General features: G+C 35.4%; 1 protein-coding gene across 3 annotated transcripts in view; it reads left to right on the forward strand.

Moving 5' to 3' along the window:
* Nucleotides 1-18819, forward strand: part of LOC136033149 (nuclear receptor coactivator 5-like) — a 48362-nt gene extending 29543 nt beyond the window's left edge. For all 3 annotated transcript variants that reach the window (XM_065713798.1, XM_065713800.1, XM_065713799.1), the window contains exons 8-10: nucleotides 7117-7316; nucleotides 11030-11455; nucleotides 18406-18819. In XM_065713798.1, coding sequence (XP_065569870.1) covers nucleotides 7117-7316; nucleotides 11030-11455; nucleotides 18406-18728 — 949 coding nt within the window. In that variant the 3' untranslated portion in view covers nucleotides 18729-18819. The remainder of the gene's footprint in view (nucleotides 1-7116; nucleotides 7317-11029; nucleotides 11456-18405) is intronic.
* The last annotated feature ends 7925 nt before the right edge of the window (nucleotides 18820-26744 follow it).

Here is a 26744-nt window from a genome sequence, read left to right on the forward strand (position 1 = left end):
AGTTAAAGAATGCCAAATGGGCCAAAGAGCCAGCCCGTTGTGTTGCGTCAAATGCATCTACGCAGGTATACTAAAGGGTGTATTTCGAATATGTTTTAGTGGAGCAACACTAATTTTGCTCTTTTTTTCGATTTTTAGTTTTTGTGAAAGAGTGGTAAGGGTCTAAGTTCTTCAATTTTCACGAAAGTGTGGAATTCTGATCTGAGTTGTGATTGATGCGATCTTACATTTTGAAAAGGTGCAAATACTACCTCCATGGGACCAAAAAGGATGTTTTTGCTAGTCGTTGGGCTAGACATTATTGTATGGATTGGAGTCTTATAGTCTATCAGAAGAAACTACTTGAAGTCGTTTAGACAAGTTTTGTTTCTTCAAGCTATGTTTTTGCTTTCGAGTTGAAAGCTGTGTTCAAACTGGCAAGCTAACAGGCAGCAGGTTCAAATTGAAGCCTAAATTAGTACCAAAAAGCTCTTAAGCTGTTTGACTTTCCTCTAGCCCCATCATCAAATTGTTTTTTTTTTCTAGTCTTAATAAGAAAGTTCAGTTTCAAAAAAAGGAGCATTTTCCAAAATGGCTGAAAGTGCTGCCATCCATGTTTACTATTTACAACTGTTTATGATTTCAATCAAATTTTTGTGTTTGAGGGTGAGGCAAAATGGTGTCACTTGTGGCTCCTTAAATTTAATAGTTTTCTTATTGCTAAAGAAACCCGGGGTTTGTCTTGGCTTATTGTAGTATTGATATTAGAAATCTGATTTATCACAGAATAATTGATTTTTGAAGAAAATGAGAGACAATAGCCTTTCTAGCGCGGATCACTGCTCCTTGTAAAGCTGATGGGATAAAGAGCCAAGGCGTGCTCATGTCCGTTCCATTGAGATTTCTTCAGACAGAATTTCTTTTTGGTCTGACTCTGTTACAAGAAACATTAATTTATTCAAGTTTCAAGGTTCTTTATTACAATAGCAATAAAATGCACAGTTTTACACTTTTTTCCGTTAGCGGGGAGCAGAGCTCGTATACCAACGAGAAAAAATGATACATCATATTATTTAAATAGCACAACTATTCTTGCCTATTTTTTCTTATTAAAGAAATAACATTGACATGCCACTCCAACCTACTGCCAAACACACATCATTCGAGACAATACTAACTTAATAATACCAATCATCTGCTGACCATATCCAAGCAATCACCAAGTAGTAAAAATAATAAATACAAGACACCATCCTACACCAAAAATAAGTTTGTTTTTAAAGAATTGAATGAACAACGTTCGGAACCGAGATCTAATGTCAATAAGTGACAGTATTACATCTATAGATGTAACATACATCTATAGATCTAAGCAACACGCTTAGACCAAATCAAAGGAACCATATACCGCTAATCTTGCCCTCTCACATTTTGGCAAAGGGACTAATAGACGAGGCCCAGATGGAGTGGAAATGGACATTTTGGGACATAAAGAACACAGGTTCATTTGATAAAAATATGTAGGAAGATTTCCACGGTCGAATTTAACTTTAAATAAAAATATAGAAGACTGGACACGAAGACTCGCCGGGAGAATATCCACAATATTTTTAATGGCTTTTTGAATGTCCAGGAACAGGCCTGCAGGAATTTCTCCTCTGTCAAGACAATCAATCACAAACTGGTTAACAATGGTCATAGGATGCTCAGTCCCATTTCCCTTTCGAAAACCAAATTGAAACTTTGAAAACAATTCTGATTTTCCAAAAAAAAATATACATCCGATTATATAGCGCTCTTTCTATAATTTTAGAGAAACCCAGACCAGTATTGAAACTGGGTGGTAACTAGACGGATTATTACGGTTTGAAACTGGGCGGTAACTTGACGGATTATTATGGTTATCCTCTTTACGTAGAGCAATAACTTTTGGAACTTCAAAGAAGTGTGAAAAACTCCAGTCCGAAATATAAAGTTTATTATATGTGTAAATGCAGTTGCAGTACCAGGCATAACTATTTTCACGAGGTTAGAAAACATAACCTAACAATGTTCATCATCTCAGATTCAGTGACTGGAGATAGGAACTTTGTTATGTCTAAAAGTGGTGGTAGGTAATTACGGTGGGAATCATAATCTGGCAATGATGATGATAAATTTGCTGTTTTTCACCTATACTAACAAAATGATGATTTAAGACGTCGGCAATTTCATTTTCGTCATTTACCATAATCCCATCTTGGCCAATCATTTCACTCGGTTGTGAAGACTTCTTATGTTTCCCAACTAAAGAATTAATTAACCTCCATGTCTTTTTTTGGCTACCTTGTGATTGCAAAAACAGAGCCTCAAAATATAGCTTTTTTGCATTATGAATCAATTTTGATAATATTTTTTATAATCAACAAAACTTGATTTATTATCCTGATTGGGTTCTAAAGCATATTTTTTAAATTGCAAATTTTTTGCCTGTAATGATCTCAAAATACCTGGTGAAATCCGCGGCTTAGTAGGAGTATCATATTTTTTACACTTCTGAGACACAAACGGACATTCTTCGATTAAAGCATTTTGAAATTTTCGAGGAACATCACTGTAGCCTCTTCGGGGCACTTTGATTCCAGAATATGACTCCAATCCAATCCTACAACTTATTTTTAGGTTAAAAATTTAACTTTACTAGAGTTCCTCTTTCTAATATTCATCACATTTTTACACTTGGAAGAATATTTGACTCTATTTCCTCTCATATTTGGCTTAGTGGAGCTCTTTACTTTTCTTTGAAAAACTTATTTTGTGGAAAAAGTTTTTTTTTAATTAGTTTCTGTTCGTTTTCTATTGACTTAGTTTTTTCATAGAAAAAAATAATATTTTAAATCTTTTCAGTTTTTCTCTATAAGAATCCATATTTTGGGTTGATATTGGAATGTTGGAGGAACTTCTTCATCCTGACGCAAACAGTATTTTTAAATTTAATTTTATAACTCCTGAAGTTGGCATGAAAAATCAAACAATGTCATTTCCAAAAGATTCTATGCTCTTTGATAACCTGGATACACTTACACTCTTTTTATTTATTTAAATTGTAAGAGCAGAAGTAGTAATAGTATTAGCCCCGAAAGTTTTAACTTAATACTTCCAGTCGTTCTCGATATATTGCTGAGGTGTCTTCTTGGCAACCATAAACACGATGCCTTTAGATTTAGCTTAAAACAATAGTTAGTTTTAAAGCATAATGGGCAAATTGCATGATTGTGGGGGGTTGGCATACCCAATACCCCAAGGCATTGTTGCTGGACTGTTGAGCAAAATGCTGAACAAAATGGCTCTCTCAAAATTTTGACTGGAAGTGTTTGGAAAATGTTTGGCTTAAGAGGAGGGCTGCTTGGCTTCCAGTCTCTTTTTAGTCTTAAAAGGGTACCAAAACTTTTAATTTTAAATCCAATTAGCTCCTTTAGAATTTTCGTCTAACTATTATAGAGTAGTGCTCCCTATGGTATTGCTTATATGCCCCTTTGAAAACCTGCATTTATTAATTGAAATTCGTCCAATTTAAACTCCTCCTAAACTTTCGCTACTAAATTCAGACATTGCCTTGTCACCTTTTTGAAAGTCCACATGCTCATAGCTTCTTTTGATTTAGTTCAACATTCCCCTAAATATTCCTTGAAAGCTTCACCTTAATATCCTTAGATTGCATAGTAGCAATAATTGTAGAAGCATTAGTAGCAATATGCGCATAGCACCTTTGGTTTCTTCAACATCCCCTTCAACAGACGCTGAAAGTTTCAGCTTAATACCATCAACCGTTCTTGAAGCATTTCTGATGCGTCCGCTTGACAACCTATGTGGGTATATTGTTTTTCAAATTAGTTCCATTTAGTTTGTAGTTAGAAAATAAGCCCATTTAGTAACAAGCCCTGTTAGTTTCAACTTCACATACCAAACTGTTCCCATGATATTGCTGTGATACATTTTTGACAACCTGTATACCAACGGAGTGTTGTGATTCAGTTCTCCTTCCCCCCTCAAAATTCCTTGAAAAAATCACCTTCATACCCTCGAATATCCCTCTTATCATGTCCTAGAAGTCGACACATTATACAATTAGCCGTTGCTATGACATTGTTGATATGTCCTTTTGATAACCTGCATGTTATTGGACTTTCCTTTCCGTGCTTTTAGCCTTACAAGTAGTATCAATAGAAATAATAATATTAGTAGTAGAAAATGCAGCACTAACAGTAGTATTAGTAGTAGTGTGCATATATTTCCTTTTGGTGAGATGATCTTCTCCTTTTAAGCATTCTCTGAAAGTTCCAACATAATACCGAAAACAATTTTTTAGATACGCTATTTTGACAATTTGCATGCATATCGTGTCTTTTGATTTAGCTCGAATGTCCCCTCAATACTTTAAATAGAGTAGTGGTGGTAGTTGTAGTAGTATTGGTAGCATGCCGATATTGCCGTTTTGATCACATCCCTTATCATTTCCTGAATTTTCCAAATTAATATGCTCAGTTATTCCAGGGGTACACCCTTTTGACAATCCTTATGCACTTAACGTGTTTTTGATTTATTTCAACACTTCTCTCAACATTCTCTGAAAGGCTGACCTGAATGCTCTTCGTCTTCTTGGAAAGTAATGTTCAAACATGCATACCTTTCTCAATAACATATGCTGTGTGTAAACAATGAACGAATTGCCTAGATTAAAGCCCTAGTCCCGAGGACTGTTGGGAGGTTGACATTCCCGAAGACATAATTACCAGAGCTTTCAACAAGGCTGAACAAAATCTATCTCTTAAAATTTCGATCGGATATGTTTTGGGGATGATAGGCTTGGGCAAACAAACACACCTTAGAAACAGTAGGGAAATTTTCTCAAGACAGTGGAATTCAATTCAGTAAATATTTCGGCCCAATGTCCAAGGGCCGTCTTCAGCACAACATCAAAAAAATGTATATTCATATACATATATATATATATCTATATATATATATATATATATATATATATATATATATATATATATATATATATATATATATATATATATATATACTTACGTGATAATGCGAACTAAAAATGTTTTTTTTTAAGTTCGCATTTTTTTGTTTTGAAGTTCGCATTTTAATGTAAGTTTATATATATTTATGTTTTGCTGAAGACGGCCATTGGACATAGGGCCGAAATATTCACTGAATTCAGTTGCACTGTCTTAGGAAAATTTCCCTATTGTTTCCAAGTTGTGTGTGTTTGTTATGGAAAAGCATTGTGGTCTTCGTCGCTATTTACGGATAGGCTTGGGGGGATTGCCCCCCATTCATTTATGACTCTTAAAAAGGCTATTAAAACTTCGGACTTACAATCAAATTACCTTCATCTGATCCAAAGCTTATGCGACCACCCGTTTCATAAAAACCTTATATGCCCGGGGCATAGCTTACAAACCTTGCCCATGGGCTCTGGGGGATTGTGTCCACCCTAAAGACGTTTGGGAGTATCGGTAACAAAATGGCTATCTCACAATTTCAATTTGGGAAAAGAGGATGTCAATGATGGGGGTTAGTTAAAAGGGGCACTGGTCCGTTCAATTTTCAATTGAATTAGCCTTTTTCAAAGTTTCTGCAACAAAAAATGGCCATCTCGAAGTTTCTATAAGATGTATTTCGGGAAAATACTAGGTTTGGTGGGAGGTATCAACCCTCCGACTACTCTGATTCTTAAAAGAGGTATTAAAACTTCCGATTACCAATCCAATGAGCACCCTCTGAAGTTTATAAGACCACCCTTTCTGTATAAATTTTATAGGCCCCCAGGGCATAATTTACGGCCCTTGCGCTGAGGGCTGTGGGGGGGGGGGTTGTCATTCTCAAATGCATACTTTCCGGACCTTTCAACTACGTTGATTCTTTACTTAGGCAGCGCTATTGCGCTGCTTGTGATATTTTTAGTATGATGATCCTTTGTTTCAGAAACGTCTGAAATTAAGTGATTGACTCAATTATAGTTTGTTCTTGCTAACCTATCTGAGGCCATTCTGTTGTCACTTTCTGAAACAACGCCCGACCCTATCTCGAATAAAAATGTCTAAAATAATATTTGAAGCACAGGAATAGTCAGTAAAAGGGATAGATGGCATTAAAATTGAACTACTGAACATGCAGCCATCCCTGGATCACATAAAGAGAAAGCAAGCAATCCCATCTGTGCTAATTGACCACTATTTAGTATAAAATTCGGTAATTATAGGGGTCGCGAACCGTCTTTCAAAAATGCTAAAAAAAACTCCAAATGTGATCATGGTCGTCATCAGATTGTGTCTCTACTAGAGATATAATTTGTCTTCCTCTTCTAGAGAGACAAGGTGAATCTTGAGTAAATAGGTACCTAATGGTGTTATTATAACAAAAGTAGTGCCGTCGAGAGTTGAGTTTGGATCCCAGAGACCAATTTTTCAATTCATCCTCTCACATTTTTACGTATAATGTAAACTTCTGTATTAAACAAAAGCTCGCACTTTTTCTATTCGAGCCTCAGGCCCGGGTTTTTTCTCGTTCTGTTGGCAACCCTGGTGAAAAGTGCCCAGTCTTACAAAGGCTGTATGAATTAATGCTTCGAAATAGTGCTTTCTTTGGTAGTTTTGCCGTGGACGATAGTGGAATTAACTGTTGAAAGTACTGTTTTTAGCCATTATAATGGAAATAAAGATGCCATTGGTCAAAGATCAGTCAAAATTATTGAAAACTGTGACTTGAGAACGATTTACCAAAGAGTATGAGAAATGACTTAGCGATGATTATGAGTTTGACAGAGCGAGAAAAAACTGCCAGTACCACTGATGGTTCAGCGATACTAAGCAGAACATGGAAAAATTTAGATAAGCCTTATTTTAACTTGAAATTTGAACATCAGTTAAGGGTACAGGTTCGTTTAGATCCAACCTGAGAGTTCTGAAAGCGGGAAGTTCCCCCTTGTCCCTTGAATTCCTGCGTATGCTCTTGTCCCAGCCTCATGAAAGTCTGAGAAAAGCGTCGCACAAACAGATGAGAACTGACACTGCTGGAACTTTTGCTACCCCCTGATTTGTTTCAAATGAGCCTGTAGCTAATGTTGATGTTCTTTTTCAGAAATTATGCAGAGCGAATTGAAGCTCAGCTGCAGCGTCTTGGCTTCAATGTGGATATCCTCTTTCCTCACGAAGATGTTCCCATTAAATCTGTTCTAGATGAGCTGGCATCTCGTGGTGTTCAAATTGGCATCGTCTTACTGCCAAATAATGCAAAAGACCAGTCATTAAATATTCATGTTCTGCAAGGGAAGCCTGAACGTAAGGGCTCTTGATTCCATCTATATACTCATATTATTGACAGATTAAAATTTTATCCGGTATCTTTTGAATTAGCTGCCTTATATACTTGGGAATTTCACCGAATTAAGAAAGAAATAACTTGAGGAAAACGGATTCAGAAAAAAAACAAGAAAATTATAAATATTTCGTATATTGAATTATGATGAAAGAAAATTTAATTTTGTTTTTATCACTATTTCATTGTTTATCAAATGTAGTATTTATTTAAATATAGTAGTCTTCGAACGAAATTTACTAAAGACTGGTATATTTATTATTCAGATATCCGTAAAATGGACGATATAAAACCCAGCTTGCGAAGCTTCCAAACGTAATAGAACTGAGAACTGGATTTCGGGCTAATGAAGTCTAGAAAAGGAATATTCCGTCTTTATAAACAACAAGGCGTCATTGGTGTTAACGTAGAAAGTAGTATATAAGAAAATTACAGAAATCTAGAATCTGGACTTAAAAAGAGTCAAGAAGATAAACGAAAAAGCAATTAAAAACCAAAAGAAAATTGGAAATGTACAAGTGTCTAATCCAGGATATAACTGAATTAGGCTTGTCCTAGATAGGAATCAGTTTTTTCATTTATATTTCTATCCTTTGTTCTGATTTCAAATAAGCTCTTCGTTGCTTTTTTATTTTACCTCCTTTTTTTCAAATTTTTCGTCTTTTGTCTTTTACACTATTTGTTCGTGTTTGCACTGAGGACGCTTGATTTCTTATACTGGCGAAATAATAATTGCATTTTTTTTAATGTCAATGGGTATTTAATGCATTTTGAAGGTCAATTGGCCTTGATTTTGAATTTTTGGTTTTTCACCGTTAACCGGTTAGGCTTAAGGTAGTTCGTTATATGGATTTTATTTTGGACCTTCCATTGTGCGGATAATTGTATACGAATAAGTCTTTTACTTTACGAATGATCATTAGAAGCAGAATTAATGTTTGTAAGAAAAAAAAAATAATCCCAAAAATATAAACTCAAACTAGCATAAAAGAATATTTGCTTAAGAATTAATCTTAGCTGGTGCCTTGAGAGGAAGAGGATCATTTTACAACGCAAGATTAATTACCCGATAAAACTAGTGAAAACTAGGAGAATTGCTTTTTTCAGTAGATTACCTCATAAAAGTTTCTTTTTACCATAATTTTCATTTTTATGTGAAATTCAAACTAATTTTGTCCTTTTTTACTTCTTTTGGTAAATTAGCATTAATTTTAATGACAGACTTGAGTTTGTTGAAAGGGTTAAATAGTATTATAAGCAGTTTTAAAACTATCAACAGAACCTTTTATTTTAAGAAATTTTTCATTTATTTATTGTATTGCTAAAGTAGGCATTCTCTTCCCAGATTTAGCGTAAAAGTCGTCGCATTAGAAAACCTTTGTAATAAGCTATACTTTGTCTTTCGTAATTGAATGACGCCCAAATATTGCATCGAATGAAATAGTGCAAAGAGTAGCGTGATAAAATATTAGTGATGATCACATCACAATTCTAAAAGTACTCTGTATTAGAACCAGTATAGATCAGTTTTGTTATTAGTAGCTCTGCTTTAAAATACTATCAAAGAGAAAAGGAGATTACTTTCCTTTGGTTCCGTTGTAAAAAGTGTCCTTCAATTTCACTGGTTTACGACTGTGGCGTTTCTGCGAAAGCGAATCACATTTTCCTCAGACATGTGCCAGAAACCTGTGGTAGCCCAGTGAATTGACGCTTTGTTTGGCATTACGGTGAAACGGGGTGGGTTCTTGCTGTCACGGGGCTGAGCGACAGGCTTACTACCTACCCGAGTAAAACAGGATGAAGCAACTAAAACGTCAATTCGACGTCCAATCAATAGCACTGGCGTATCTCTATCTCTCTATGTGTCATAACGGAAAAGGACCATCGCTGATACTCTCAGAAATGTTCCTAATGATCAGAGGCCTTCTTGAAAGAATTTAATTGTGATACAGGGATGCTACTTTGACAGAAGAAATTAGAAGATTGTTTATTTATTTTATTATGTTTATTATTATTGTTTATTATCATTATTTATTTTATTATATTTTTTGTTTATTATGTTAATGGTTTCTTGCAGTGTCGTCACTAGCCCAAATTTTTTAATGCTGCATTATTTTAATGCTGTCTATATAACCAAATGGAAAATTATGGCACCATCTGTAAAATCACAGCAGGAGTAGGTAAAACTGCTGTGTTTGCCGACCAAGTTCGAAATCTCTGTAGCTGACATGTCAGTATTTCTGGTGAGGTGTCTCTAATTTCAGTGACCCCAAAAAAGTCTTAAGAGGGCCTTCGGGGAGAGGGGCTTATATCTAAGACCTTCGCAAGAGTGTACTCAGAAACTTTTTAATGTTTCTTGGCGATCGGATGAACAGTGATGTAATGCATACATGATACATACACAGATGGACATACATTCGATTTTGTATATATACGTAGGTAATATTAGAACAGCAAAAATTCGTTTTTGATTTCAATCTATGTATGGCTTAAAATTATGAAATATAATTTAGAAAAGTTAATAAGTAAACTTAGTTTTTATAAATAAATTGTTGTGAATCTGAATTGAATTTTGAATTGAGTTTAAATTGTTACATATAAATATAACATAAACCTTTTAAGCACTTTATATGCTTTTTCTAATTGATAATTTTAGTGTACATGTATACATACATATAGTACATGATACTATACTACATTTCAATAAACCGCTATTTACACCAGGGAAAACATTCTTGCGGGAACTTATAGAAAACTAAGCAAATTCTAAGCTTAAAATTTTCCATCTGAACTCACAAATCAGAGCATTCCTGAAATGTTCTGTTGGTCAAACCTAATCAAGTTTCTAAGTTGAGACTAAGTTTCAGCGTTAGCTAAATTTATATTAGTATGATTTTACTGTTAGTATGTCTTAGATCATAGGAAAAGGGAGATTCATTAATTTATTTCGGATTGGAATAAATAAAAAGATACATGTCACCGATTAACCAAACAATAAATCAGGGCCAATAGCAAAGTAAGGTAAATAAAAAAGTGCTCGCTATATGTTTTGACTTTTCTAATACTTCATCATTATTCGTTACCTGAGAGTAAAAAGGAATATATAAAGTAGAAATCGCCCTGCCCGATATGAAGGGTGGATCTTAGACTTTTTCAATGATTTTGTCGATTTTCTCGGTTGTACCTCTATTTCAAGAATTCCCTTAAAGAATTAAATGTGTTATATTATTTTTGTCAGGCCTAGAGATATTATTTGACATGTTCATATTTCTGAGATGTTTTCTAAGCTGTTTTCAAAGGGAAGATCAACAGAAAAATGATTATCAAAAGGATTGAAGTGTGATTTACCTTTTGTTCCCCTGCAAATGCTTCTTTTGAGAACGGCTTATCATGCGCTCTTTGGTTATTATTTCAGAAACATGACAGAAGGCAGTTACAGTCTTTAGACGAGACAGTCATATGACGGTATTAGCCATGACAATTAGAGTTTTTGCTATAATTAAAGTAATTATTCCAGTAATTATTCAACTGCACGCTGTAATTTTTCTCAGTTTTAATTCTCGGTGCAAAAGAACCAGAAAAACATATTTTTGCTATCCTCTAAGATTATGAAAATGCGCAATACACATTTTGGTTTTGCAATCAATGCTTAGTTTGTAATACTTTTCTTTTATAGAGTTTCGGGATGTTGAAAAAGAAGACGGAATAGCGCTCATTGAGAGTATTCTCAAAAAGAGAAATAGAATTCAAGAACGAAGCCCATTTCGAAGACGAAATCCTGTTTCTGCTAGAATTGAAGAAGCTGATCGACGATCTCGTAGAGATAGAAGTCCGTATGACCACAATAGAGCAATTAATGTCAGCGGGGGTCGCGACATACCACCTAATGTCGGTGGCGATAGAGTAGTTAATGCTGCCGGCGATGGTCATCCTCATGGCATTCAGTTAATAATGAATTTCCTGCAAGAAAATCGTCCTTTGACACTGGTTGAATATGACAAAGTGATTAAATACCTGTTGGACAAAAGAGAGAATCTAATTCGAACAGAGTATGGTGAGGATCCTGCTAGAGTTGCGTCTCTTGTTGCGCCAGTTTTGCCAGGTTAGTAAAATGTTAACACCTTCAAGTCAGCAATTGTATTTATCAGATACGAGGAAGAATAGCCAGGCCGTTTTGGATAAGGCTGTGATAGGATTGTAGAGTTCTAGAGTCCTTGTATATTTCATTGGAGGTTAGTGAAACGGGAATTTAGGGGGGAAAAGGGGAGATGGATATGAATCATTCTTCACCGTGACTGGTCTCAGGGGGGCTTAAGTCTGAGGTAATTTTGAAGCAGAAGTAGTATGAGTTATGCCAATACTTCATGCTGCATGTATCTGATTACATAGTTCTGACTTAAGGCAGGAGTCTATACTGAGGGGATCAGTTTGGCACAAGAGTACGAACGCATTCTGAAGTTGCTTTAATAGTGACTACAACGCCTCTCACATGTTGAGAGGGTGCCAGGCTAATCAGTTCGTGAACCCGTAGTCATGTGTTTAGTACCTTCACATGTCATGTATTTAGTACCTTCACATGTCACGCGTTTAGTACCTACAATGCCTCTCACGCGTTGAGAGCGTGCCAGGGTAATCAGCTCATGGTCCCACAGTCACGTGTTTTGTACCTTCACGTCACGTGTTTAGTACCTACAATACCTCTCACATGTTGAGAGGGTGCCAGACCAATCAGCTCGTGGTCCCGTAGTCACGTGTTTAGTACCTACAATGCCTCTCACATGTTGAGAGGGTGCCAGACTAATCAGCTCGTGGTCCAGTTGTCACGTGTTTAGTACCTTCATTCCCTCCAAATATCGAGAGGGTACTAGATTTCTGAACTTCAGCACACTTCAATTGGACTGGACTTAACAGTGTGGTTACAAACTCTCAATATGTTAGATGAAGAGTTGGAAATGCACTGGAGTGTGCTCGTACATTACATAGTAACGTTTACTGTCCCTTCAATCCTTGCCATATGTGGAGAGAGTGCTAGGCTGCTCAATTCAGTGCATATGCTAGCTTGGCGTTTTAGCCAGATCTTAATTGAAGGGCTCTCTCACATGTCGAGAGTATACTAGATTAAATTAAACTATATTAGAATACTAGTAGATCCTTAAGAATATTGCCATTTCGAAAATATGTCTCTGTTAAGTATGCCTCATTTGAGAAAAAAAAACTTCTTTTAAATTTAAAAGGTAGTTAAACTTTTACTAAAGATAGTTAAGATAGTTAACTAAAGAAGTTTTTGAAAATTTGAAATTATTGGGGAGGGGGACTCTGAAGTGATACTCGCCTGGTCTGAGATATTTTTTTCTGTTTTACTTTGTTTATAGTGTGACTGTAATAATTATAAAATCACATTTGTAGTAACTATAATGCTGTTCATATATCAGGCCACGGAATTTCCAAAGGCTCATAGTTGATTTTTAAAAATGGTGATATTTTAAAAATCGTTTTTTCATTATCAATATCATGGTAGAAAGGCCCAGCTAGCTTCTTCTGCACTTGAGTAAAAAAGTTTTTTTTTCTTTTTTTTTTCAAATGAACATAAACTGCAACGTCCACAATCTAAAAAGATAAGAAAATTGTCCAAAATGTTAAAGGGGCTCGTGCAATCTTAATCGAAAATAAAGCGCAATCTCAGTTAAGTTTAATCGAAATTTTAGCTTAAAGTTTGAATTAAAACCAACTTGGTGGACAGCAATGAAAAAGTTAAGAGCCATGACTAATTGGAGTAAGGCCAAGACAGATAGTCTGAGTGAGAGGTAAAGCTGGCATAACCCTTTTTCAGAATTGTATAAAAATGATGTGATTTCATGAAGTTGAGAGCCATGACTAATTGGAGTCATGTTACTATCATTCATCCATCCTAGGGCAGAACTAATGTAGATAGATATGAAGTAAGGATAATTCAAATACTCTTGAGAACCCCTTTTATACTGACTCATTTATGTTTATTTTGAGTTTGAACTTAGCTCTTATACTTTCTTCAACAAAGGTTTTTGTTCATGTGTGCCTTTTTTCTTTCTTTTTTTAATGTCAATACCAGAGCTATGCAATAATGCAATTTCTGTTTATCTATTTATGATGTTGTGATTAATCATAAAAAGTTAATTTTGGAACTTGATCAATTCCTTGTTTTATATGCTGATCAAACTACTTTTGGAGACATTTTTTATTTTTCGAATTTACTGGTTAAAATTACTACTTTGAAATCGTTATATCGCCCCATGTTTCGCCATGGTTGACCCTAGGGACAAGTATGGCGCAGGAGGTGGCCTAATTATCCCCCCATTACTCTTGGCTCTTAAGAAGTCCATTAGAGCTTATGATTTTTTTTTTCGAATGAGACCTCTCCTGAATTTCTACAATCGCTGATTATAAAATCGCGAAGAAAAGGAAGAAAACGAGGACAATAAACGGCCAGTGAAAAATTGAAAAATTGTGCAAATATTTCGGTCCAAGACCTCCGCTTGACCGTCCTCAGTGTAGAATAAAACTGATAAAAATATAAGAAACCAAACCTTAAAACAAAACTAAAATAGGATGACTCTTTCTGAATAACGTTGAAAGGGTAACTGAATAAAAAACACAAGTCTAAATGGCATTTCACAATTTCATCTTACGTAAAGCACTCTTAAAGGCTGATCGCTTTCCAGGTGGATTATTATCAGAGAGTCTTTTTGATTGCACAACATAATTTTGTGGGTGTACGTAAAAACGATCAGAAAAACAATTTTCATCATAAATGGGACTTAAAGAAGTTTCTCCAGTGTTTCTATTGAGAGCTAACTTTCGGTGAATGTGCTTTTTTATCTCAACTGCCTCCCTGAAAACTTGCATGAGACCTTTTACGGGGGTAATAATGGAAGTGTTGTCAAATAAAATGAAATGGTGTGGATTGTCGTACAGATGTTGAGCCAAGGTGGAATAAAATCTCAGGCCTTTGGCGTAGCCCCATGGCCTTGTCGATTGAGGACGATAACCTCTCCCCTAGTTGCTGTTGGGTTCTTCCAGCATAAAAACAGTCACAAGGACAGAGAATCCTACAAATACCACTATCCAAAATGGGGCTGGTTTTATCTTTACCGCTATTGAAAAAGATCTGTATCGTATTTGAATTTTTAAAGGTGACATTAAGTTTATATTTCTTAAGGATTCTTCTCAGTTTGTTACTTAATTTTGAAAAGTGGGTTAGAACAGTGAAAAGTTTCTGATCACCTACGAATGGGACGATATCTGTTGGAGTTTGTGGAGTTAATGCATTCTTTTCTGCTTTTTTTCGTCTTTTGTCTATAATGGTTTCAAGTATTTTTATGGGATACTCATTGCAAAATAGTATGTCCTTCATATAATTCAATTCGGAGACTATGATTGATAGATAGATAGATTTATTCACAAGAAAAGCCCAATTGGGCCATGGTGACACACAAAACAAGTGAAAAAATACAGCAACAAACATAGACTGAAAATACATTAAACTAATTATTTAAGAAAATATCACGATACCTCATACCTACCCCGACGAACTTTCCAAGAGTCAAGAAGGAGTTAAGTGACTCCTCTCCATGATCCCACATAGAAATGATATCATCCACAAACCGACCCCAGAACCGGTGTTTCAGAGGAAAATTTTTCAAAGCAGAGGTTTCAATGAATTCTATATAGAAAGTTGTCAAAAATGGTGAAAGGCTTTTACCCATCGGTGAGCCATGATTTGGGTAAAAAATTGGTTATTATATCGGAAATACGAGGAGGAACTATTGTAAAGATGGACGAGACGCATATTAGTTTCCATGTCCAGTGTTTTGTAGTCCATTTGGTCAATATTATCTTCTAATTTTCTTTGAAGAGCCAGTTTACATTTTTTAATATTACGAGATGTATACATATAAATGGCATCGAAACTGGCCAAAATTGTATCTTTTTTTTATATCAAGGGCTTTTAATTTTTCGACAAGGTAAGCTATATTTTTAATATATGAAGTTTGCGTTTGCATAAGGGGGCGAAAAAGGGTTGACAACCATTTTTTCAATCTGGCAGTTGGAGAGCTATAAGAACCCACAATTGGGGGTAGAGAAACTTCATCTTTGTGGATTTTTGGGAGACCGTAACATTTAGGAGCGGAACAACCTCTAGGATAAAATAATTTATACATTTGTGGAGTAATAAGTCTTTCAATTTGCAAAATTCCTAGCTCCTTTCGAACTACACGGGTGAACTTGTCGGTAGGGTCTGAATCTCTGGGCTCGTATGTATGGGTGTCGGATAAAATATCTGTAACTTTTTATTATATGAAGTTTTATCAAGGATAATAATTTTATTTCCTTTATCAGTCGTGGTGGTGATAATGATGTGTGGGTCTTTTCTTAAATTTTTGAGAATTTGTGTTTCCTGATTTTTTGACCTTAAGGAATACCGAGTGAAATCGAGAATATTCTTAATCACCTCTCCTCGAAGTAAATCTGGATTTTCCGCAGCACTACCTGAATCAAATATACCCGCTTCCACACTGGAGACTATCTCCGAGAAATTCACTTGTGTTTGAGCTAGGCAAAATTTAGGTCCATTAGAAAACACGTGGGTGTCTTCCGGTGTAAGAACTTTAGAAGATAGGTTCTCAATGGCCGGACCAGGACAGAATCTAGGTAGGGAACATCTGGAATTCTGAAATTTTTCGTATTTTAATTTTTCAAACTTTTCTGATAAACGAGCCTTGGCCATACAGAAGTCGTGGCGGAAAGAGCTATTCTAGGAATCTGCTGAAAATATGTCGGTGAAAGGTTTTGCTGTAGAAAATGTCGAGTTTTTGAAATTGTATTACCAAGAAAAAGGCGCCTTTTTTTTCTTCTTCTTTTTTAAATGTGGATTAATGACTGAAAACCAACCCTATCATTAATTGCCTTTCGGATAGCGTACCTAGATTTAGGCGGAAATGAAGAGAATTTGGAAGAATTCTCTTTACTCTATAATACTGTAAAAATTCTTGTTGATTAATAAAGTTGGCGGGTTTTTTAGACAAATCAAAATAAGTAAGAACAGACTTGGTTGTAAGCTAGTTGTAAATAATTTCTGAGATCACACTGGCTAATCATGATCAAAAATAAAATTGCGAAGATAGGAAGAAAACGAGGACAATAAACAGCCATTGAAAAAATTTGGCAAGTATTTCGGTCAAGACCTCCGCTTTACCGTCCTCAGTGCAGAATAAAACTGATAAAAATATAAAAAAACAAACCTTAGAACAAAACACAAAACTAAAATAGGATGACCCTTTCTGAGTACTGGTGAAAGGGTGTATGTTGGGGTTTATTGTTTTTCTGATCGTTTTTACGTACACCCACAAAATTATGTTGTGCAATCAAAAAGAATCTCTTATAATAATCCACCTGGAAAGCGATCAGCCTTTAAGAGTGCTTTACGTAAGATGAAATTGTGAAATGCCATTTAGACTTGTGTTTTTTATTCAGTTAACCTTTCAACGTTATTCAGAAAGAGTCATCCTATTTTAGTTTTCTGGTTTGTTTTAAGGTTTGATTTCTTATATTTTTATCAGTTTTATTCTGCACTGAGGACGGTCAAGCGGAGGTCTTGACCGAATTATTTGCATCATTTTTTCTCAATTTTAGATTTAATTTAAATCATTTAACTCAATCAACTCAATTTTAGATTCATTAGGAACAGATTTGTTAGCAGGATTTTTTTTTCGAAGGAGGGGGCTACGAAGGTTTAACTGATGTGGAGTAGCCCTACACCCTCTGGACCTGTGCAAGGAATTGAAGGTACTAAAACATGCCTATAGAACGTACTTGCACACCACAGTTCAGTTCTGTGAATTCTACTTTTATAAAGAGTTAAACTGTTAAAACAAGAAACACAATTTTAGATTCATTAGGAACAGATATGTTAGCAGGAGCTTTTCGAAGGGGGGGGGGCTACGAAGGTTTAACTGATGTGGAGTAGCCTTGCACCCTCTCAATCTGTGCAAGGAATTAAAGGTACTAAAACATGCCTATAGAACGTACTTGCACACACAGTTCAGTTCTGTGAATTCTACTTTTATAAAGAGTTAAACTGTTAAAACAAGAAACACAATTTTAGATTCATTAGGAACAGATATGTTAGCAGGAGCTTTTCGAAGGGGGGGGGGGCTACGAAGGTTTAACTGATGTGGAGTAGCCTTGCACCCTCTCAATCTGTGCAAGGAATTAAAGGTACTAAAACATGCCTGTAGAACGTACTTGCACACACAGTTCAGTTCTGTGAATTCTACTTTTATAAAGAGTTAAACTGTTAAAACAAGAAACACAATTTTAGATTCATTAGGAACAGATATGCTAGCAGGAGTTTTTCGAAGGGGGGGGGGGGCTAAGAAGGTTTAGCTGATGTGGAGTAGCCTTGCACCCTCTCAATCTGTGCAAGGAATTGAAGGTACTAAAACGTGACTATAAAATGTAATTTGACACTAAAGTTTATTTCTGTTGGTTCTAGTGTCATAAAAAGGTCATACAATAAAACTACCATAGCAAGAAAAAAAAAATTTAGATACATTGAGGACAGGAATGTAATAAGGATTTCTTGAGAAGGGTGGTGGCGAAGGTACAACAACTTATAAAATACAAAATAATAAAATTTTATGAAAATGCAGGAAATTATAGGAAAATTTAGAATGGCGTTATGCCCGGAGAAGGGTATGATCTAAATGCTCCGCTGCTTATTCGTCAGATTAAGGGCCAATTTTTTAATTACGAAATTTTCGTAAAATAGTAATACGGTTCTGTCTTAGATCCAATCATAGGAGTAGCTTTTATTCCTATATGATGATTTTGGCTCTTTGACTTTCAGTAGTTCAAACTTATCCAAGCATATGGGGCCATGATTGAGTTTTTTGCTCTCCTGAAAAAGCAATATTTATTAGTCATGTTAAAAATTTGTGACGAACGGTCAATCAAAAGGAGGATATTCAGATGAAAACTAACTTAAAATCGCCAATTTATTATATTTTTTTTTAGCAAACTTAGTCCCTGGTGCTACTCCCACGAATCCGACAGTCACGGAAATCCAGAAACGAGTTTTGAAGTTTATAAATTCTGGTAAAGTTGGACCGAATGGAGAATATATCCCACCAAAACCTGCTGTCGAAGCAGTTCAAAGCACACAAGCATCTGTAACGGATCCAAGTATTCAAAAGGCCCTGGAGCATCTCATTCAGAATGGACCGAATATATTGCAGTCACTCGGACAGGGGTCGACAGTATCTGCTGCAAATAGTTTATCTTCAACTCAAAGTTCAAACTATCAAATGAATATGACGAAAACCTATCGACAATATTAGTACCATGTATAAAACTATGAATGTTTTAATTTCAAAATTTTTGTATTTGTTGTTAAATAAAATCACTAAATAAACAATGACCGAACCTCGGCTCTGAAAAAAAAAGTCCAGATTCGAACGTAAGTGTAGAATACATTGCAGTCATTTGGAGAATGATCGACGATATCTATTGCAAATAGCTTGTCTCCAACTCCGAGTGGCAACTATCAAATCATTACGAATTATAACTTCCGACAATATTACTTATATTATATTAGTGTCATTTGTAAAAACAATGCTTTAATTTGAAATTTTTGTATTTGTCATTAAATAAAACTGTTGTAGATAAACAATGACAGAAATTCAGACTTGAAAAGTCCCTATACAAAGTTATCTGTAGAATATATTATAGTTACTCGAATACGAATCGAACTACATCTGCTGCAAATAGTTTGTCTTCGAGTACAAACTTGTAAATGAAAATGATGAATAGCTATCGACAGAACTACTTTCAATTCTAAAATATATTAAATAAAAAAACCTAGTTTTTTTAACTGAAAGTAAGGAGCGACATTAAACTTAAAACGAACAGAAATTACTCTGAATATGAAATGGGTTTTTTCCCTCCGCAATCCCTCGCTCATTACGCTAAAGTTTTTAATTGTTTTGAAAATTAGAATTGTGGCAAAGAGTCAAACTTTAGCGTAAAGAGCGAGGGATTGCGGAGGGGAAAACCCATTTCATATACAGAGTAATTTCTGTTCGTTTTAAGTTTTAATGTCGCTCCTTACTTTCAGTTAAAAAAAAAACTAGGTTTTTTTATTTAATTTCTGAACGTTTTTGAATTAATGCATGTTTGATTTTGGCTCTCCGCACATAAATTATTAAAATGAAGTTTGCATACTAATTCTCCATTTGGCTAAATGGCTTTCTCTTAATTTTAATCAGACGATTTTGAGAAATAAGGGAGTGGGGAAGGAGGTGTAGCTGCCCTCCAATTTTTCGGTTACTTAAAAAGGCAACTAGAACTTTTAATTTTTAACGAACGTTTTTATTAGTAAAAAATATACGTAACTTATAAATTAGCAACTTACGTAACAAACTTTTATATTCTTATATTTTTATTATGTATATGACGGGGTTTGTCCCCTTGTTAATACCTCGCTCTTTATACTAAATCTTAAGTTTTGTCCCAATTCTTTAAGAATGACCCCTGAATCAGAAAGGCCGTAGAATAAGTAGTTGAAATTACTAAAAATATTTTAGCATAAAGTGCGATGTATTTATCTCCTCCTAAATACCTCGCTCTTTATGCTAAAGTATTTTTAGAACCCCTCATATGCTTAATAATCTGTTCGTTTTGAGTTTTAATGCTACTCCTTATTTTCAATTGAAAAAACTTTTTCATGTTTATTTTTTCATTGTTTTTTTTTATATTAATGCTAGAAAATCCTCCGCCATTTTCCTTGAGTTTCTCTTCCCCCATGACATATTCCTCCAAGGAAAGATACTCCCACATAGCCCCCTCCCCTCAACACAACCTCCCAAACCAAAAGAATCCCCCTGAAAACGTCTGTACACTTCTCAATAACCATTACTGTATGTAAACACTGGTCAAAGTTTATAATTTGCAGCCCCTCCCCCAGGGACTATGGGGGAGTAAGTCATCCCCAAAGACATAGTTACTATGGTTTTCGACTATGAGGAACAAAATGGCTATCTCAAAATTTTGATCCTTTGACTTTGGGAAAAAATGAGCGTGGGAGGGGGCCTAGGTGCCCTCCAATTTTTTTGGTCACTTAAAAAGGGCACTAGAACTTTTCATTTCCATTAGAATGAGCCCTCTTGCGACATTCTAGGACCACTTGGTCGATACGATGACCCCTGGAAAAAAAATAAAAAAATAATAAATAAACACGCACCCGTGATCTGTCTTCTGGCAAAAAATACGAAATTCCACATTTTGTAGATAGGAGCTTCAAATTTTTGCTATAGGGTTCTCTTATATGCTGAATGTAATGGTGTGATTTTCGTTAAGATTCTATGACTTTTAGGGGGTGTTTCTTTTTGATGACAGAGATTAAATTTCACGAAACTTGTATATTTAAAATCAGCATGAAAATCCAATTCTTTTTATGTATCTATTAGCATCAAAATTCCGACTTTTAGAGTTTCGTTTACTATTGAGCCGGGTCGCTCCTTACTACAGTTCGTTACCAGGAACTGTTTGATCATGTTTTAATTTCATATTTTTGCATTTGCTATTAAATAATGTCATTGTTAAACCATTGATAGGAGTCCATAATTCGAAGAAAAGTATGGATTCAGAAACTGGGTAGGATAGTCAGTTGAATAGGGGGTCACCATTCTGGCTTCAAACACATTGTCTTTCAAATCGAAGTGCAGACTATCCCCACAAGTGTAACGACTAGCTATCGACAGTGTCACTACCTTGTGGAAAAATAAGGTTATTTTCTTTCAAATAACGTCTTGCTGGTAAATAAAAGTATTGTAGATAAACATCGAGATAAATCAGGACTCCTCTATCTTTGTTGTAGAAATTAATGCAGTCACTTGTGCAGGGACCAAAAGCATCTGCTATAAACAGTGTTCTCCAACTCGAAGCGCAAACTACTAGATGAAAAGTATGACAAATAGCTATTGACCTTATTAATGTCATGTTATAAAGAATGATACTTTGTTTTCCTTTTTTTAAATAAAGGTTTTATGGATTAAAAAATTACAGCAGTGTTGCCGTGTTCGCCTGTGAGTCCAAGCGAATTCAATCGCAGATTTTGTATACAAATCCAGTGGATAGTGTCCATCACGCATCCACCCAAAATCAATCCAATTCTTTCATCCCTTAATTCTATGACTATCTATCTTAGTTCTACCCTACGAATGACGCATGGACGGATGATATAGACTTTTCTATTAATAAATGAACTGACATAATTTTATACAATTTTAATAAGGGCTTATGCCAGATTTGCCTCTCACTCACTCGGACTATCTGTCTTGGGTTTTTCTACAATTAGCCATGGCTTGATGCCACAACCACTTGGTTTTAGTTCACTTTCATTATACTTCTGTGTAAGTAATTAAACGTATATTTAAGCCCTTTTTAGAGTATAAAAAAATAAATAAGATAAAAATGAACTTTTTTCTAAAATATATTTAGGCATTACTAAAATAATGTGCTTTTTTAAGTGTGTAACTATGGAAATACTTTTCGATGAAAGAAAATGTCCTTTATTCTGGTTACAATAGATTCTTCGCCTCCTTCTGATTTTGAGTTCTTAGCAGAGGGATTTCATTTTTTTTTAAGTCGTGAAATTTTTTAAATTTGGTTAGAAACATGCACTTGTGTGGTCCCAAAATCCCTATTATCTCTGCTGCGGTGATGGATTAAATACAGAACAAATCATGGCCCACAGTAGTGGAAATTTGAAAAAAAAACAGATTTTTAAGAAAACTGTCTAGAGAGAAATATCGCAAGTGTAATACTATTTTGAAATTATTGATTGTCATTGAGATTCCACCCAATTCGGCGATCTGCTGTTTGTTTAGCTCTAAATAGCTGCACGAAAAGGACAATCTGTGATCCTTCATCCGCAGAACTTGTCCTAGCCATCTCAACCTTTATTATAAAGAAAAAAAGATCAAAAATGGAGTTTTTAAGGCGACAAATTTGAACTGCCATAGACGAATTCTAGCGAACAACAGTTGTTCGCTAGAATTCGTCGATGGCAGTTCAAATTTTTGGATTTTGTGCAAATCGCGGATATTTGTGAATAGCTCGCTTTATGGTAGTTAGGTAATTGGTTTTAATTCTTCTAATTTTGGCTTTAATTGAATTTTATTAATCTTTTAATTTTTTTTTTTTTTTTTTTTTTTTTTTTTTACTTTGATTTTCCGCGTTTGCTTTTGGTTTTTTCTTTGTCTTTTTTGGCAATTTCGATGAAAGAAAACGATCAAAAGGCGACAAATTTGAACTGCCATCGACGAATTCTAGCGAACAACAGTTGTTCGCTAGTATCCGTCGATGGTAGTTCAAATTTTTTGATTTTGTGCAAATCGCGGAAATTTGTGAATAGCTCGCTTTATGGTAGTTAGCTAATTGGTTTTAATTCTTCTAATTTTGCCTTTAATTGAATTTTTTAATCTTTTAATTTTTTGTTTTGTTTTTTTTTACTTTGATTTTCCGCGTTTGCTTTTGGTTTTTTCTTTATCTTTTTTGGCAATTTCCTTGAATATATTTTTTGTTCGCGCTGAAGAGAGAGGCGGTTGTCCTCTCGAAATATTCGCTTTGCGTATTTTTCAGTATTTTTGTTTGGCCTTAAAAACTCCATTTTTGATCGTTTCTTTCTTTATATTATAGCAGGCCAATGTGGTTTGAAAAATTACCGTATCAACCTTTCTCTCATTACACCCCTAGAAAGCGGAATAGAACCACATTTTTCGCACAGCTTACTGTTAGAAATACAATCAGCCAGATTGGTACCCAAAACAATCCATAGATAATTCCTCTGAAAAACATCTAATAAAACCTTCGTCTTTCGGAGCGCCACGTTTCAGAATCATGCTTGACCACTGTCATCACTGTAGCTTCTAATATTCTAATCTTGGTTTGCAGACTTATCTTCCTATTGTTTCAAACGTTTTCCAACTGTAAAAACAAATACCCTGTGCCTTGAGTATACTGCTCTTAACATCTTCACCGCATCTACCATGTTTGCTAATAATACTACCAAGGTGAGTGAAGCTATCCACTTGATCATCTTCTCGATACCCAACGTCACCTACACTTATTCTCAGTCTAAGCGACTTAAACTTTTAACATTAATTATCAAGCCTACAATTATGCCAGGAGCTCTCAAAACTTCCACAAAATCAATAACTTTGCTAAAATTTTCATGTAGGACTCTCAAGTCATCAGCATAGTCTAAGTTAGGAGAGTTGTACTTTTCTAATTTATTCCATGCTCTCCCATAGCCTTTGCCGCGTTCCTTAGGACACAAGTCTAACAAAATGATCCATATAAATGGGGACAAAACGCAACCCAGGTTAACTCCTGATTCCATGGCGTGACTCTATAAGCTTAGCCAAAGTCGACCCAGCTCTAAACGGGTACCTTCAGAAATCTTTAAAAAGTAAACAGAAAGGGCGTGCGAAAGCACAGGATAGCTGGCCCCCATCCTCCCATTACACTTTCTGTCTGAAAGGCCACAAAACGAAAATAAGCACCGCCGATAGGGACTTTAAAGTCCAATACCGTATTCTTTACCTTTTTTAATAATAACACTAATTATTTTAATGTATTTAAGGATAAGACCTTTGATGTAGCTCTTCTGTCGGCTGAATCGAAGGCTCACTCATAATCTATAAAGCAAAGCACTAAAGGTGTCTGATGACTCAGGCAGAGTGAAAATTAAGTCGACGCATCCTATCCTCTTCCAAAGAAAACATACTGTTCTTCTCAGTGTTTCTACTTTTTTTTTTCTCTCAATCCCATCTGTTAAGTAGAAAATCCCTTTTTACCCGACAAAAATCCCTCATAAGTTCTGCCCTGCTGTTCGTGTTAAAGGTGTAATCAAACAAATATACAAATCCATGCGGTTTGTCGTACGGCAATCACAGGTTTTATCATACAGATTGAATAACATTTTCAATTTGAAAAGCATGTATGTCATATAATCATATAAAACAATCGTTTTCAGTTGATATTTATCTTTTACTGGAAATATCATGATGTTTCATCTGAAATAAATCCATGAAACACGGTGCTGTTTCTGTATTAATAAATATTTTTTTCTAAATAGAATCCATTCGCTAAACTGTACAGTTCTCCGCTTTGTTTAATAGGGCTTTTACTTTTTCATTCATAAGTAAAGCAGCCAGTCACACGGGACTTAAAGCCAGTCTCCATTTGGCACTTTCTACAAAGATTGAATCTAGTGGAAAAATGAACATCTTCGGTTCCTTTTTCTGCCACTCCACAGAATACCTGCCTCCATTATAAAATAATTGGCATTTTTCCATTCCGTTTTTGTATAAAATGCCAAATAGGGGCTGACTTTTAGGCATATTCACAATCGAACCTAGATTCGAGGTATCTCCACTCAAAAGCTCCCTCGATTGGACCCATGGATAATTGGATACAAGTTTTTTTTTGTCAAGCTGTAGTAATATTAACGACTGCGAATATTTCTAAATCACATGTAAATTGCAATTAATGAAGAAAGCTGAAAATAAGGGTCAAAGTCTTGATCCGTCACCAACACACATCATTCAGCAACTTGAAAAAAAAACAAAAAAAAACAGGAATCTAAAGTGTACAACCTCGTCCGTAATCTCTCGATTTTGGTATGGATGCCATAGCACGAGCTTGACTCATGGTTAGTGGCCACTCCCATGAGCTTGGGTTTATTTGTAGTAGCGCTCGGTTTTGGAGTTTTCCACTCACACAGAGCGTTCTCTAGACGAAACCCACGTGAATGGGATTGCAGGGCATGGTATTTGCTTGTGCCGAAGAGAAGCAACGTCCCGGAAACCCAAAATAGTGAGCGACGAGAAAAATATGTTAAATATTTATCTCCGCATTAAAATCGCAACTAAGACGGAGTTTCGACTAATGTTGTATTTATCCTTAAATTAACTATTCACAAAGAAAAAAAAAACACTAGGAATGGGACACCAGTAAAGCTGCCTTATCTGAAGCAGCATTGGACTTCACGATTCTTAGCTTCTTTGCTTGAATTTTAGCTTGAATAGCCTCTTGACTACAACAATGCTAAAGGGAAGAGTCAATCACCATCGGATCAGCGTTTTGAAATCGGAAAACGGACATCTCCAGCACCATACTTCAGATTCAATATGTATCCCTAGTATTCTTTAGCTGACGCATTTTTGGGATCCTGATTTTCTGCGAGATCGATCGTGGGTTGGCATATCCCATTTGCATCAATCTTTGCTTTCTCCCATCCGGGCATGCCAGATTTGTTGATGTGGCTGATAGAGGTCTCAAGCTGCTCTCTGGCCAACTTTGGAACCAATACTCTTTCAAATTCAAAAATAGCATCTCTAAACCTAAATCGTGTTTGCATTTGGGAAATTACTTCAGAAAGTCTCGAGCAGCTTTATTTCCAATTCTCTTGGGTTGATCAATGGGTAACTTACAAATAGAGTCCTGTTGTCACATGCTTCCATTCCCGGGTAGACTTGTCGATGTGGAAAATATTCACATTCCTTCATCCAATCTCAGTATGTTTGAAAGGGTCCTTACGTAGGACATATTGATAAAGTTACTGGCAAATGTTGAGACTAATTCTAATGCTTCTTGTCTTATCCGATGAAACAAGCCATCCTCGATCTCGAACAAACAATTAAAGTCATTGAACATATTGAAAGCATAAGACATTAGCTCAAATTATGCTTTCATCAGGGTTCTGAAGCGTTTCAAGACCTTTTCATAGTCATGAGTCTGATCATCAAAAATCATATTCGTGAAATACAGCTTCAAGGCTGCCTTCAAGCAGTCTTTCCACGCAACCTTCTTATGAAAGCCATTATGGTTGCTTCGGTGAGAGTATGTTGCGGAGTTGCAAAATTCTTTGAACTCCTTTAGAGCCCTTCCTTGCTTAGCTGAGATAGCTCATGCTGAGATGGGAGCACAAAATTCTAAAGAGAACTTCATTTGAACTTTGTATTCTTCAGTGTTATGTATAAAACGTTCAAACAGGAATCCTTTATTTGAGTTTCAAAATCCCCAGTATCTCAGTTTTGAACAAGAAAAGTCCCTAGATATATCAATTAACCGTGGATAATCCCATATCTCTTTTTAAAAAAAAAGTCCCGTGTAATTCCTAGAAATCCTACAAAAGGGGACAAATCTCTAAATATGAAAACACTATCTATTCTCTCAAAACTTTATCTATGGCACCTGTAAGCCTACAAGCATTATCATATCAAGTAATTTGCTTCCAACAGAGACCAAACTAACGCCTCGATACTTATCACACTCACTTTTATCACCTA

Source organism: Artemia franciscana, chromosome 11 (genome assembly GCF_032884065.1).
Source record: "Artemia franciscana chromosome 11, ASM3288406v1, whole genome shotgun sequence".
Lineage (NCBI taxonomy): Eukaryota > Metazoa > Arthropoda > Branchiopoda > Anostraca > Artemiidae > Artemia > Artemia franciscana.